The 16,487-nt window shown below is 40.9% G+C and overlaps 1 protein-coding gene across 1 annotated transcript; it reads right to left on the bottom strand.

Annotated features, from left to right (window-relative positions):
- Window positions 1-278: 278 nt before the first annotated feature.
- On the bottom strand, window positions 279-15,750 carry LOC21408715 (pyridoxine/pyridoxamine 5'-phosphate oxidase 1, chloroplastic). The gene is made up of 15 exons (XM_024167162.1): window positions 15,545-15,750; window positions 15,277-15,468; window positions 15,149-15,187; window positions 14,369-14,536; window positions 14,141-14,246; window positions 13,818-13,984; window positions 13,392-13,634; window positions 13,206-13,294; window positions 12,921-12,971; window positions 12,731-12,821; window positions 3,051-3,155; window positions 2,718-2,788; window positions 2,247-2,342; window positions 1,326-1,434; window positions 279-661 (listed from the first exon to the last, which is right to left on the bottom strand). The coding sequence occupies exons 1-14, from the start codon at window positions 15,698-15,700 to the stop codon at window positions 1,368-1,370; spliced, it is 1,641 nt and encodes a 546-aa protein (XP_024022930.1). The 5' UTR covers window positions 15,701-15,750; the 3' UTR covers window positions 279-661; window positions 1,326-1,367.
- Window positions 15,751-16,487: the final 737 nt, after the last annotated feature.

The raw sequence follows: 16,487 nt of genomic DNA on the forward strand, positions 1-16,487 counted from the left end.
TCAGAAAGGGTGGTTGTGGTCAATAATACCCACCAGAGATTAAACCTTTTGGTCAAAGCTTTGATAAAATAAGAGCCTTAAAAAGGGTTGATTACAAGCTCATGCAAAACTAAGGGACAAGAGGAAAGTTCATAACATCAACAAACGAGAATTCATTATGTTCTTATAAAGCAAAATAGCACTTGATTGAGTAGATTGAGGACAAGGCTTGTTGAGTTGAGCTGGGATGCATATCTACAAATCTATCTAAAAGCCATCTTGTGTTGATGCAAAATCTGATTAGAAGTGATTAGAGGAGAACATAATGGCATGACTTGACTATTAAAGGGAGAGGATAATTACATCATGAACAAATAAAAAGGAATAGGAAAAAGAAAAGGAAAAAAATCTTATATTAATATTCGCTAGCACAAGATGTCCCATACTTTTTCTAGGGGGAAATGTCCATACGTACCAGATTTTTTTCAAGGAAAAGTAAGTTTCACAAAGGACAGATTTATTGTTATTAACACTAAATAACTATCATCATCAGTAGCAGTATTATGTAACAAAGTTCTTGGAAATGCTTTTAAAACATTAATCCAATAACATACGTTTTCTCCTCTTCACCTGTACCAATTTCATCGCGTCTCTTGTACCTGGAGACCGGTATGTACGCACCCTGCAACATAGACAATTGAAAGATTCGCAACATTAGCAACTTTATGCAAAAATCTGGGATGACATGAATTAGAATTTAGGAAACTACTCTTAAAACACACTTGTTTCATGTTCAATATCAACAGCATGTTTGGGAACAGAATTGGGTGTCTGCCATATATATTTCTATTCCAGCACGAAAGCAGGAACATGATTTTCATCTTGCATTTCCAGATATGTAAAAGTTTTTAAAACCCAGACCAAATATCCAAGGTTGATGCCAGTTCTAAGAAAGCTTGAACTTCTATTCACTGTTTCAATGAGTTTTATCCTAATAGTTCAGATCTTTTCATTATACTAATATGATTCTGAAGAGTGATAAGTATAATTCCTTAAGCTTATTTATTTATTTTTTCCTCCTCCCAACCATCTAAAAAGGACCTTAGATAATCGTGATGATTATGTTTGGAAACAATGACATTTGTAAGACTGTCAAATCTTATTTTAGTGCCTAATCCAATTGATTTACACATATTGGCTGCAAAAGTTTGCTCCTCTAAGGCCACAGAAAAAATAGTCTTATCATGCCTCTGAGACCATTAAAGTTGTACAAACCAATCTCCTTTTCCATCACATTATATGGACACCCCTATACTATACATGAAAATAAATAAATTGGTTTATACCCTAAGTAGCGAACTTCACAATGAAGATGCTGAAAATAATTGTCATGGTGCCAAGCGTTCAATTCTCCATACTCGTTGCCCATTTCTCTCCTCAGGGGAGTATCGCAACCTGACACAAAAACATAGATTACTTGCTAACTTTTTCATTGACAGTGCATGCAGGTATCTAATTCAATAGAAATACAGAACTTAGAAACCGATACAAGATATGGAACACATTCTTCTTACTATGAGATTTTTATTTTACACCATAACAAAATGATTTCCTGTCTCCTCATAAAACAAGTAAGGGAATAGTCTGAGTACAGAACTTAAATTTCATCACGTCATACGTGCAAAAGGCACAATGGTGTAGAATTTTGGAAAACAATTAAATTAACAAATTCAAAATGCAAATGGCACAATTTGAATCTCATGATTACAGTTCCCAACCAACCAGTTCTGCACAAAGATCATACGAAGTTTAAGATCTAAATCAAGGATCAGAATAAAATATGTCAACCTGACTCTTGCATTATCTCACAACTAAAAATTTTAATTGTATCTTACCATTATTGAACGCTCTATTATGTCTAAGCATGCCAAGCAAGCCAATTTGATCCATATAGTTTTTTCCCACTATAAAACAAGATATCTAATAGTATATAGCGCCATCTATTTATTTTTAAAATCAGTTCTTACTAGCAATAAATCAGATGGAAAATTAGACGCCTAGATTACATAGTTGCAACATTATTTACGGCTTAAAATCGGTAAACAGGATTTGCCTGACTTTAAAAAATCAAATTTCAATAGTATGTAAACAAATTACAAACCTTCGCAAAATTTCTCAACACGTAGCGGTTGATGATTCTAACACTAATATGATTGGTAATGTACAGCCCAATAGATAACATGGCAAAAAAAATTGAAAACAACCACCTGTCATGCAAGCGAGATGTTTGTCCTTGCCAAAACTCAAACAGCTCTGGCTTAAGTCTGTATCCTCCCCAGTTTTCAGGTTTAGGAATCAAACTTCTGCACATAGAAAGGAAAGAGTATTTTCTCAACCAAAAAAAAAAAAAAAAAAGAAAAAAAAGAAAAGAAAGAGTATTATTTCGGATTCATCAATAGAAACAATTCATTATTCTTTATATTATAACAAAGAGGAGATAGGGGCTAGGTGAGGACTGAGGAGAACATGGGGAGCATAGTCTCCATGCAGAAAATGACCTAATATGATATCAGGTTTAATTGAAGATTGTGGTGACAGAAAAGTAAAACCAAATGCAAGCAACCGCAAGGACAACCCACAGCAAATTGAGGTAGTCGTGGGCCAAAAGGCTAGGATCAATAACCTGAAGACTTGAACATTAGTTGCCCCATCAAAGTATTGGGCATAGATTGGCTTACCCGCCGGAGTATTTCTCCTCTAACTTTTTGTATAGTTCACGCAGAGCATTCCTTCCGGATACCACAGTACTCTGAAGGAAGCCAGGATATAAATTACTGTCCACAATTTTAAGTGCCCAAAGAAGAAGAAGAAGAAGAAACCGGAAAATAAAGAATGACACCTGTGAAAGATGTAAATACTACAGAAATAGTTACTGATCCTCCACTGCTTCATTAAGATTATTTTGCACTCTTTTTCACACGTAGCTTTCAAAGAATATAGCAGGATTTTTTTTTTCTTCCAGAGTATAATTGGAGCAAAACCTAAAGCAAAATATCGTTTGACAATCAAACCTGCTTGCTAACGATTGCTCCAAGCTGACTGCCTCGTGGGCGGCTGTGGAAGTATTTTTCAGATTCCTCATCAGAAACTTTCTCAACAGATCCTTCCACTCTTACCTAGAATCAACTGTTAATGTTAGTCTTCAAGGTAAAAGTAAACAAATATGCGTTGATGGAAACCAGTTTGTTCAAGCTCATATTCCATTCTAGTTTTCCAGAAATTCATCAATGAAATTCCCATAAAACCCAAAAGAAAGACGTGTAAAACTGCAGACTAGCAATTCACATACTACAAAGACCGGACTCATGCACATACAAGGAGCATCGACGTCAAATAAATCAAGATCTCAGAAGAAATTGTTCAACCACCGAATGTTTATTCCCATAATCACATTGCCCTCTGTGTGTGTGCGCTATTATTATTTTTTTGGATAAGAAACGGTGAAACTTTAGTGAGAAACAAAGCAATAAGTACAAAACTAGAGGAGAATGTATCCTTGAAATGACCAACAAAATCCTACAAACAAATCTGATAAGAGCTGATCCGATTGGGACAAAATAAAGAAAAGATTGAAAGAATGAAGAAAAGAATCAACTTTGGAACTTTATTAATGTCTGCACATATACACCAATCTACAGAACTTCGAGGGTCTGCTTCCTCCCCTTATTTGGAATGTTTTCCAAGATTTGTACAACTCTCTGGTTATTTCCCGATACCCCTTCTATTCCTCTCGCCCCCTTTTATACATTTTCCCTCTAACAATCTTTCTTAGTAAGCTACTAACTAATACTAACAACTTCCACAATACGCTATAGGCAGCCCCCTAACCCAGAACCCCCTTCCTAAGCTCCTTTATTCCTCCTAACGTACACTTGCTTGAGTAAGGGCTTATCAATTACACCCCCGCTCAAAAAAGTCACCTTGTCCTCAAGGTGGAAGTCAGGAAACTGGCGCTGAATCACCTCATACAGCTCCCATGAAGATTCAAAGTCAGGAAGATGGCGCCATTTGATCAAAACCTCCAAAGAACCAGTGGCAGGGGAGAAGCATGTATCCAGGACCTGGTTGGGTTCAACATGCAACGTCAAATCTTCCGATAGGATTGGAGGTAAAGACTGAGGAATATCCACAGAACCTAGTGCCTTCTTCAAGCGGGATACATGAAAGACCGGGTGAATCCGAGCATGAGAAGGAAGTTGCAACCGGTACGCCACTGGGCCAATGCGAGCAAGGATCTGAAACGGCCCGTAATAGCGAGGAGCAAGCTTTTTCATTTACGACACGCGCCAATGCTCGATGTCAATACGGCTGGAGTTTCAAGTAAACCATGTCTCCCACGTCGAACGTCATGGAGCGGCGCTTCTTGTTGGCTTGGTCCCGCATAGACTGTTGAGCACGCCCTAAATGGTCTTTCAATTCAACCAAAAGCGCATCTCGATCGCATAATTGCCACTCTAACTCCGAGGTAGCTGTAGAACCGGCCTCATAGGGCACCAACCACGGAGGATCCCGTCCATAGAGGGGCTTTGAAAGGCGTCATGGCAGCTGAAACATGGAAGCTTGTATTGTACCAATATTCCGCCCACGGAAGGTGTGTAAACCATTGCCGAGTTTGCCCAGAGACAAAACAACGCAAGTAGGCCTCCAAACAGCGGTTGACGACCTCCGTTTGCCCACCCGTCTATGGGTGATATGCCGTACTCCGACACAAAGTGGAGCCCTGCAAGCGGAAAAGTTCCTTCCAAAAGTGGCTCATAAAAACCTTGTCTCAATCGGAAATTATACTCCGCAGAAAACCATGAAGGCGCACTATGTCACGGACAAAAGAAGCAGCCACTGTGTTGGCCAAAAACGGGTGTTTAAGGCCAATGAAGTGACCATACTTGCTGAGACGGTCAATGACAACCAGGATGGAGTTATAGCCAGCGGATTTAGGTAAGCCTTCAATGAAATCCATGGAAATATCGTCCCACACACGATGGGGTACGGGCACAGGTTGCAGCAAACCCGCAGGAGCCAAGGTGGACTTATGTTGCTGGTAGACGGCACAAGCAACCACAAAAAACTCGACATCCTTGCGCATACCCTTCCAATAAAACTCCGCTGCCAATCGCTTGTAAGTCTTGAAGACCCCCGAATGGCCGCCAATTTTACTACTATGAAACTCCCGTAACAAGACTGGAATAAGAGGGGAGTGTGGAGGAACGACCAACCGGTCTTTGTATAATAAGTGCCCACGTTGAAGAGAGAACCCCGTCAAAAAAGGAGCGCCACCCAATAACTACACAACAACAACAACAACAAGCCTTAATCCCAATTTAATTGGGGTCGGCTATATGAATTTCACTTTTCTATACGGCTCTGTTCGAAATTAAATTTTCCTGAAGGCCTAGATCTAGAATGTCTTTTCTAACGACTTCGGTCCACGTAATTCTTAGTCTACCCCTCCCTCTCCTAGTATTAGGTATAAGAATGTCCTCCCAAACACGAACTGGTGCTTCTAACGATCTACGTTGGACATGCCCGAACCACCTCAAGCAGCCTTCATGCACCTTATTTTTTATTGGTGCTACACCTACTTTACTACGAATAACTTCATTTCTTATGCGATCCATTCTCGTATGGCCACTCATCCATCTTAACATACGCAATTCTACCACACTCATCTTAGATATATGCTGTCTCTTAATGGCCCAACATTCACTACCATACAACATAGCTGGACGGATTGCAGTCCTATGGAACTTTCCTTTCAACTTAATAAGCATTTTACCATCACATAAAACTCCCGTCGCATTCTTTCACTTAACTCACCCTGCCTTAATCCTATGTTGAATATCCTCTTCTATATCTCTTTCGTACTGCACTATAGACCCAAGGTACCTAAACTTCCTAGAAGCCCCAATCTCCACACCATTTAAAGAAATTTCATCACTCTGATTACTTGAGTTACTAAACCTACAATGCATGTATTCAGTTTTTGTCATCCTTAACTTAAATGCCTTCGTCTCGAGAGTCTGTCTGCACAGTTTTGACTTACGGTTAACTCCTTTCCTATGTCCATCAACTAAAACTATATCATCCGTAAAAAGCATACACCAAGGAATTCTATCTTCGATTTCTCTTGTCAGCCCATCCATCACGACGGTGAAAAGATAAGGACTAAGAGCAGATCCTTATGAAGGCCAATCCGAATGGGGAATTCTGTCGTGTAGCCTCCAACAGTTCTCACACTCGTGACCACCCCATCGTACATGTCCTTAATTACATTAATATACCTCACATGCACTCCTCTCTTTTCTAGCACCCACCATAAAACTTCCCTCGGCACCCTATCATAGGCTTTTTCTAGATCTATAAAGACCATATGTAGGTCCGTCTTGGCTTCTTTGTACCTTTCCATCAGCATCCTAAGAAGAAAAATGTCTTCCGTGGTTGATCTGCCTGGCATGAAGCCAAATTGGTTACCCGAGATGGTAGTTGTGGCCCATAATCTTCTTTCGATAACTCTATCCCAAAGTTTCATAGTGTGGCTTATTAACTTTATGCCCCTATAATTATTACAATTAATCACATCTCCTTTATTCTTGAAGATGGGGACAAGAATACTCTTTCTCCATGCATCAGGCATATGCTTCTTTTTAGTATCTCATTAAAAAGCTTATTGAGCTACATAATTCCAGTATCTCCTAACGCCATCCAAACCTCTATTGAAATATCATCTGGCCCACATGCCTTCCCCTTTTTCATCTTCCGTAGTACAGTTTTAACTTCCGAGACTCTGATTCCTCTTGTATACATCACATTAGGTTCTCCTTGTGACCTAAGATTGTCAAACTCTATCGCATGATCATCATTATAAAGCTTCTCAAAGTAACTCCTCTACCTTTCCCTAATGTCTTTATCTCTTGTCAGAACCTGATCCGTGTCATCCTTAACACACCTCACTTGATTTAGGTCCTGACACTTTCTTTCTCTCATCTTAGTTAGTTTATATATATCCTTCTCTCCTTCTCTAGTCCCAAGTTTCCTATATGCATCATCTAAGTAAGTAGAACAAGCCTTACCAACTGCTCGCTTAGCTTCTTTATTCGCTTCTTTGTACTTATTAAAAGTTTCAACATCCTTACGCTTTGGTAAATCTCTATATAAATCCCTCTTGGTCCTAATAGCCTTTTGAACTTCCTCACTCCACCACCAGGTTTCTTTCTCAGGGGGGCCTTTGCCTCTAGATTCCCCTAGTACCTCCTTTGCCACTTTTCTAATGCAGCTGGCCATGGCATCCCACATAGTATTTACATCACCTACATATGACCAAGTAGCCTCATCTAACAACTTCTCTTTAAAGGCCAATTGCTTTATTCCCTTCAAATGCCACCAACGAGTTCGTGGGGGGTGGTTTATCTTAATCCTTCTATAGCAAAGCTTAATGCTCACATCTAAGATCACTAACCTATGTTGGGTGGCTAGTACTTCTCCAGGAATTACTTTACAATTCTTATATAGAGAACGATCTTAATACCTGGTGAGAAAATAATCTATCTGGCTTGAGTTCTTCACATTCTTAAAAGTTATCAAGTGAGAATCTCTTTTCTTGAAAAAAGTGTTTGTTATGATAAAATCATGTCCCAACGCAAATTTCAAAATAGATTTTCCTTCTTCGTTTCGAGCTCCAAAACCAAAACTACCATGGATCCTTTCGAAGTTTTCCCTATCCTTACCAACATGCCCATTGAAATCTCCTCCAATGAAAATGCTATCCTCATTGCCTATACGACACACTAAGTCATCCATGTCTTCCCAGAACTTGACTTTAGTTTCTGCATCCAATCCTATTTGTGGAGCATAAGCACTAATTACATAGATGGACTTATTTCCTAGTACCAGTTTGAGCATAATAATTCTATCCCCTATCTCTCAACTACGTCATCCTTCACAGTTTTGTCCACTAGAATACCAACTCCATTGCGGTTCCTTTCCCAACCTGTATACCATAACGTGTGTCCTAAATTTTCAATCTCCTTTGCTTTCTCTCCTGTCCACTTGGTTTCTTGTAAGCATAAAATGTTAATTATTCTTTTTACCATAACATCTACTAACTCCATAAATTTACCAGTTAAAGAACCTACATTCCAACTACCTAAATGAATTTTCTTATCATGGGCTAGCTCTGCCCCTTGTATATTTTTCACCATATCCGGGGCCCGACATGGCGTATGGGCTCGCTTTTCCCCCCGCACTCGTCTATGAATGTGCGAAGACCCCCCTTGCCTATTTAACACTATACCCGGGGCCCGGCATAATGTGTTGCACGTAGGGAACGCCCCAACATATTCTATGTGAGTGAAATCCATGAGAGTGACTTATTTTTACGCTGGCCGTTAACCTACCGCAACCCTCCTCCTTTACCCGGGCTTGGGACCGGCTATACAAACGCATAGGCAGAGGTAGCGCCACCCAATAACTATCTCACAATTTTGCTGAGCTCGGAATCCAACCTAACCTGTTGCTGCAACTCCTCAATATCCAGCACCATTGGCGTGGTCATGACCATTAAAGCAAGGTCCGTTTGCAGCTGCGAAAGAGCATCAGCCACTTTATTTTCCGTACCCGGCTTGTATTGATATCTGAAAATCATAGTCAAGCAATTTATATAGCCATCTCTGATGCTCCACAATCACCAAGCGCTGTTCCAATAGAAACTTTAAACTTTTCTGATCAGTGCGCACCACAAAACATCTTCCCAACAAATAAGGTCACCACTTCTGAATGGCTAACACAATGGCCATTAATTCCCGCGCATAGACCGATTTGGCGCGACCGCGGGCCGAAAGAACTTGGCTAAAATAAGCGATGGGGCACTGCTGTTACATCAAAACCGCTCATATACCAAACCCCAAAGCATCTGATTCCACCACAAACGGTTGAGAAAAATCAAGCAGGGCCAGTATCGGAATCTCAGTCATAGCTTTTTTCAAATGCTGAAACGCACCCTCGGCCTCAACATTCCATTGAAAAGCGTCCTTCTTAAGTTGTTGCGTCAACGGCCATGAAATGCGTCCATTCCCCTCCACAAAGCGACGGGTGAGGCCCAAGAATCCCCGCAACTCCTTGATAGACTCCGGAGCAGGCCAATCCAGCATAGCCTGTACCTTGTTGGAATCCGTGGAAACACCATCCCTAGAGACAATATGTCCTAAGTATTCCAATTGCTCCTGTGCGAAGAGATTTTTTTTATTGACGTACAATTGGTTGGCCTACAAGACCGAAAGGACCTTGTCCAAATGCTCCAAATGCTCCTCCCAAGAACGGCTGTAAATCAGGATGTCATCAAAAAAGACCAACACAAAGCGACATAAGATCGGCTTTAATACTTCATTCATTAAAGACTGGAATGTAGCCGGTGCATTTGTCAATCCGAAAGGCATAACGAGGAACTCATAGTGACCCTCCGGAGTGCGAAAAGCAGTCTTAGGAACGTCCTCGTCACACATGCGAATTTGATGATATCCTGATTTCAAATCTAATTTGGTGAAAATGGTGGCTCCGCACAACTCATCTAACAACTCCTCTATCACCGGAATTGGGAATTTATCCGGGACCGTGGCTTTGTTTAGTGCCCTATAATCCACACAAAATCTCCAACTGTCATCCTTCTTTTTGACAAGCAAAACCGGACTGGAGAAAGGGCTCGTACTCGGCTGTATAATTCCAGCCGCCAACATTTTTCTTACTAGCTTTTTTATTTCATTTTTTTGAAAATGAGGGTACCGGTACGGTCGGACACTAATTGGACCGGTGCCATCCTCAAGTATGATGCGGTGGTCCTTCCTCTGTGAGGAGGTAAACCGGCTGACATGTTAAGAACGGCAACATGTCTCCGCAACAATTCCTGGAGCTGCTCATTGCCCTCCTCTACCTTGCCGTGACCTTGCTCGACCCGCAAATGACTCATTTCCAAGTAAATGCCCTGTCCCTCATGACGAATGGTGCGCATCATGGCCTTAAGGGAAACCAATGATCTCGTAAGACTCGCATCCCCCTTCAACATTACACCCTCCCCATGCACTTTGAATCTCATAACTTGAGTCTTCCAATTGACATTCATACTCTCTAAAGTCTCAAGCCATTGCATTCCTAGAATTACATCTATTCCCCCCAATTCCAGCAGCAAGAAATTCTCAATTATGGTCAAGTTTTGCATGGACAACACTACTTCTTTACACAATCCCAGCCCTTGTACCGACTCCCCCGTACCCGTTTGGACACCAAAACTAGTTGTAGGAGTTATAGGCAATGATAATTCCGAAACTAATGTAAGAGAAATAAAATTGTGTGTAGCACCGGAATCGATTAAAACAATTACCTCACGATGACCAATCTCCCCCTTTATCTTCATGGTTTTTGGTGTCGTCAACCCCATTACGGAGTTCAAGGACAACTCAATCACCTCAGTTCATAGCAACTCCTCGGACTCCTCCTTTGCCTCCTCCAACTCAATTTCCTCATTTTCAAAGTCGTCCTCATCGCACACTAACATAATCTGCAACTCCCTTTTTTTACAACGGTGCCTGACAGAAAACTTTTCATCACAACGGAAACATAGCCCCCTATTCCTCTTCTCTTGTAACTCCGAATCGGACAATTTCCGAAATGGAAAGTCCTTCGGCCTCTCGACACTAGAGCTGCTTTGGGGCTGGTTTGCCGTGGTTCCCACTGTTGGATTGGCTATGAATCCCGCAGCTTGAGGTCGCCAAACCCGAGATCCTCCCATCTCCCTCCACAACAACAAATTTTTCTCCTCAATTCGCTGCGCCATGTCAATGATTTCGGAAAGCCCCTCTGGCCTAAGTAAACGCAATTCAGCCCGGATGTCAGCCCTCAATCCATTCACAAAAATGCCTTCTAGCATTGCCTCTGGCACTTCTTGAAACGGGGCAGCCGATACCTCGAAATTTCGCCGATATTCAGCCACTGTACTCGTTTGCCTTTGCGCCAAAAACGCTCACATAAGTTTCCCTCCTGCGAAGAACGGAAACGTTGTAAAAGAGCCCCCTTGAAATCAATCCAAGTGATGAAAGGTCGCCGCTGATTCTGCCATTGGAACCACGATAGTGCATCTCCTTCCAGGGCAATACCGGCAGTAATCAGTTTCTCCTTCTCCGAAAACCTATTGATGGAAAAAAATGGTTCATCATAAACAACCAACCATCCGAATCAATTCCACTGAACAGTGGATAATCCAATTGCTTCCGCCGAACCGGTGAGAGTTCCTCACCCCCCGGCTCTCCATAGTTACCTATGAAGCCCATGGAATCCCCAGCCTCATTTTCCTCCCAGCGACGTCTATTCTCTCTGCCAGTATTCCCACCCAAACGGACTCCCTCGTAACGGCCATCCATCCTCGATCTAGGGCCTCCATTCACCGTGCGAGTTCCTCTTCCCTCTTCGCCACTACGGCCATTGCGCCAGTCCCGGGCATCCTCGGAAGCTCCTCCTGCTCGAAAATCGCCGCACCGCCCTTCACGGAAGCTTCTTTCTCCATCGCCGGTCTCGCCGTCCCTGGGTCGGCCAATACGGCCATCGCGGTTGAGATCGGAATGATTTCCGTTCGCGATCCGAACCCTAGCACGCGCAATCTCTTCCCCGACCAGACTCTCCCTGCCGTCCACAACCCGGCGTTTTCCCCGCTCCCCTTCCCTAAAAACCCTAGGTTCGGCTAGCTCCCCCAAATCGCGTCCCTCCTCCTCCATCGGACCTGTAACATCGCGGGTTATACCTCGGTCCAACCCGACCTCTTTTTCCCGAACCCTCGCAGCTCCTGACCGAGAACCCTCCGCCGTCGCCGCCGCGGTTAACAGTCGCATCTGCTCCTCCATCAGTCGGCGCAGATCTGACACGTTCTGGTATTTCAGCCATGTTATGGTTAATTTCGGCCCTGCTATGGCTCATTTCAGCCCTTACCTCACCAATTTCCTTCTCCACCGAAGCCCTAACTTGTTGAATTTCCTTTTCCATCGCCTCGAATTTCTCTTATGTTTTCCTGGTCGCCATTATCCCCCAGAAAAAAATTGCTCTAATACCAAATGATAAGAGCTGATTCGATTGGGACAAAATAAAGAAAAGATTGAAAGAATGAAGAAAAGAATCAACTTTGGAACTTTATTAATGTCTACACATATACACCAATCTACAGAACTTTGAGGGTCTGCTTCCTCCCCTTACTTGGAATGTTTTTCAAGATTTGTCCAACTTTCTGGTTATTTCCCAATACCCCTTCTATTCCTCTCGCCCCCTTTTATACATTTTCCCTTTAACAATCTTTCTTAGTAAGCTACTAACTAATACTAACAACTTCCACAATACGCTATAGGCAGCCCCCTCAACCCAGAACCCCCTTCCTACGCTCTTTTATTCTTCCTAATGTACACTTGCCTGAGTAAGGGCTTATCAAAATCATAATTACGAAAGTGAAAAAAAATAAAATAAAAAAAGCCCTCATAAGCGACAGAAAGGTTACTATATACAAGTTTCCAAGTCAAGTGCACACCATGCAACCATAATGGTTCTCCAGATACAAGTTACAGAGGAAATGTTCTGTTTTGTGGTCATATAATAACTTCAGTTATAAGATTTCTTTATTGGTAACCGATTTTCAGATGTGTCAACAAACTGTTTAAGAATGGTTTACCTGCCGATTTAGACCATCCCAGTAGAAAAGAAGTGATGCATGAGGATTTTCTGATAATTCATGAGCCTTTTGACTCTCATAATTGGTGTACCTTCATATAGCAACAACTAATTAGAACCATTTATAGAAAGCGTGAAGATAGCTATACTGCCAAAAGCATGCACTACCATAAAAGCAACATAGTACTAACCAGACAAAACCATTCTCATCAAACCCTTTCAGCAATACCATTCGCGATGAACTGTATAGAACAGCAATGTAACATTAAGTGAATCAACGGATTCCACGAGTATAAAGGTAAGCAATTGACTCTAAAACACAAGAACTGAAAATATGAAATTGATGAGGATTCTCAACACCGTTCATCCTGATACAGGCAGTTCAAACAAAGAAAAAAAAAAGAATTGCACTGTTACAAACATTAAGCATACATTACTAGCAATGAAAGTGGCAAAGCAGAAAAATAAGTAATTACGGCTTTCCATTCTTGCCAGCGGTAGATAAGGCCATGGCATTCGGTTCTTTTGATCCAGCAGCCACCGCTTCCTCAAACCATTTACGGAACTACAAGATAGTTAGTGGCTCAGTTCATAAACCATGGCTAGTACTCAAGATAGCAAAAGCAAATGAAATACCAACAATAGCTTTACTTGAATTCTACCTGATCAATTGGGTCAGAGTCCACCTGTTCCTCAAGGAACTCAGGAGAAATGTAGTTCTCTCTCAGAGCAGATACATCAATTTTCTGAGGCTTTCCAATACGGACACACATAGAAGTGCCAGGATATGATGGAAGATGAAGTTTGTATTGTTCGGCAATGAAAGGGGGAACAAATCGGCCACCCAAAAAGTGGTGTGGGCCAGAAAATTTTTTGGCACACAACTTTGGAGCAGTCAGAGAAACCTGGAAAATATTGTATTTCATCAACAAAATAGTTCATGTCTTTAATATATGCCTATAATTACTGATGCATTTGTCCATGGGTGCAAACGTGCCTGCCCTTTTCTTCAAACAAATTTTTAAGAAAATGTAAATCTTCCAAGATGTCATGTGGAAAAACAATTGAAATTTCCATCAACAGCCTACCAACATGTCCGGTCTAATGCCTTCACCACCAGCATCTCCTTCTTCAACATGCCACCCAGATGGAATATCCACTGAGACAATAACAGGGGATTTTTGGCATGTTTGGTCATAATTACGCAAAGAAATGAGCATTTGGATAAGACCGTCAAAGGGTGGCCTTGGGGAACCTTAGGAATACAACATTGTAATTAGATTAGAATAAAAATCTTTGGTTAGGTGTATCCAATCAGATATGTCGCCATAACCATCATCAACATGTAACAATTTCTCACTGAGAGACTTGGAGATAAGAAGATTTTTCCAAAGAAAATAGAGCAGGTTACCATGGTATGAGAACCCGAAGATTGCATCAACGATAATGTCAAATTCCTCTAACAAGTTTAACGGCAAATCTTCAACCGAAATGAAAGGAACTGAGAGTGACTCCAGCTACCAAATAACAAATCAGATAAGAATATGTAGCAAACTATATGTACAGAAGACCTTGAGTATTCCCAATACATAGGCGAAAAGACAATCCGTTCAACAATATTCAAATTCACATTCCATACCTGAGTAACAAGTCCAGTATATAAAGGCTTGGGAGTACGCTTCGGATAACAAATAACCGGTTTATATCCAAAGTGATACAGGTGACGAGCAGCGACAAGACCATCACCGCCATTGTTCCCCGGGCCACAAATAGCAAGCACGCGACTATACTCGCTTGATTTGTAGACCTATCGAAACAAAAATATAATGCTTGATAAGTCCAGCACATAACATATCCAAAACTGATTCTTTAATTTCTTCAAATTCGAGGCGTTGCAAAGTATTGAGACAGATTTCAGAGTTTGTTTGTTAAGCTAGTATGACAAATTTAGTGCCTGTATTGGTTACTAGTAAAGAATAAGTTTAGAGAATGTCAATTCTGTTACAGCCAAATACCTGTATTTATAACCTTCAATGTAATGATTTGATCAATCGATGCAATTACTCAAATAAGAGAATTCTCTCATATTCTTTCTCATTTTCTTTTCCTTTCTTACCTCAGATTATTTACACAAAGTATTACAGAATCATATTTTCTCAAAACATCTGTCAACATAATGTAAAGCACTAAAATTTAACACTCACTTTTAAGCTATTTGGAACAAATTCTCAGTTCACAAAGCAGCCAAAAAGCGTGCAAGAGAGCAAGATACGACTTACGAGGACTTTGAACTAAACATGGTTAATAGGCAATCATTAAGGCAGCATAACAAAATTCTTTAGAAATTGCTTGATGGGCATTTCTTAGTTCGAATTTCATTCAATCAAAAAACGAAGAAGAGCAAATGCATTATTATTACCTCTGCTATAGAAGCCGCCACGCTCAAACCAGCCAATTCCTACAGAATGGCCAAAGCACAACAAATAACAAAAACCAAATATGATATATATATACACATATAATATAGATATATATAACTGGACTGACCATTAACTGATCGACGCTAAACCCAAGAGGACCCATGAGGGTCTCATCGATCTCGGCGGCTTCTCGCTGCGTAAGGTACGATATGGACTCGGGGTTTTGCATGCTTTGAACCGACCCAGCTCTCGTTTCGCTTCCGGGCTTCGAACAAAAGGCGAAGACCGAAGAGTTCGCAATTGGGTTGAGGAAAAAGGCCTGAAAAAACTTTGGTTAGAGAGAGAAAATTAGAAGAGAGAGAGAGAGAGAGAGAGAGAGAGAGAGAGAGGCTTACAGAAGAGAGGTTGGAGATGGGAAGATGGTTGTGGATAGAGCAAGAGCGAGAGGATTTGGAAATGGTACAGAAAGTGCTAGAAGAAGCCAGAACAAGTGAATGAGTGAAGAGAAGGCATGTCATTGTTCTGCCTTTGCGTACTACTAACGACCACATTTTTTTAACGCCTTTTTTGTTATGTTGTTTAGAGAGGGCTTTAAGGAATTGCTTCATTTTTCATGCTTACACAAGCGTTTGTTGTTTTCATTTTTTGGGTTTTTGTTGGTTTCTAGATCAAACTTATGCAAATGGTAATGTCAATGTTATATAAGTCGTTAAAAAGTGTGAAAATGAAATATGGATGATGTGTTATTCTATGTTGTGTTGTGATACATAATGTTATTTGCCGACATTGACTTCACACACTAAAACGAGCAATAACGAATGAAAATTAAGGGGCTTTAAGTTGTTTTGATTATTTTTTGGGGCTAGGTGTGTATTAAGGACTATAGATAAGAATTCACTTAATGGCTTAATCCTGCTTAAAGGCGAAGTTTAGAAGGGTATTTTGAGGATTTAAATCTGTTTGCCCATTTTCTTCGTGCTTAATTGCTCAACAGGGTAACGTTAAGATAAAAAGGTTTAAATTTGAAGGGTACAAATGTATACCGTAGTTTCTTCTCTCTTTTTTTTTTCCTTAAAAAAAAGTTTCTAAAAATAAAATGTAAATTCTACAGAGCCAAAAAAGAAAAAAAAAAAATTACCGAGCGCTTGTGGAACCTCGATATCCACGGGCTTGTTAGCTAAATGGCAATTGGCACATACAATACGGCCAGTCGTTTCTCGTGGATTTTCATAACTCTGCTGTGCAAAAATAGGATACGCATTTGAAATCAGTGCCCGAGTTATTATATATATTATGAGCGATACGGCAATGAATCGAATAATCTCTTCCTTTATCCAA

Source organism: Morus notabilis, unplaced genomic scaffold (genome assembly GCF_000414095.1).
Source record: "Morus notabilis unplaced genomic scaffold, ASM41409v2 Scaffold467, whole genome shotgun sequence".
NCBI lineage: Eukaryota > Viridiplantae > Streptophyta > Magnoliopsida > Rosales > Moraceae > Morus > Morus notabilis.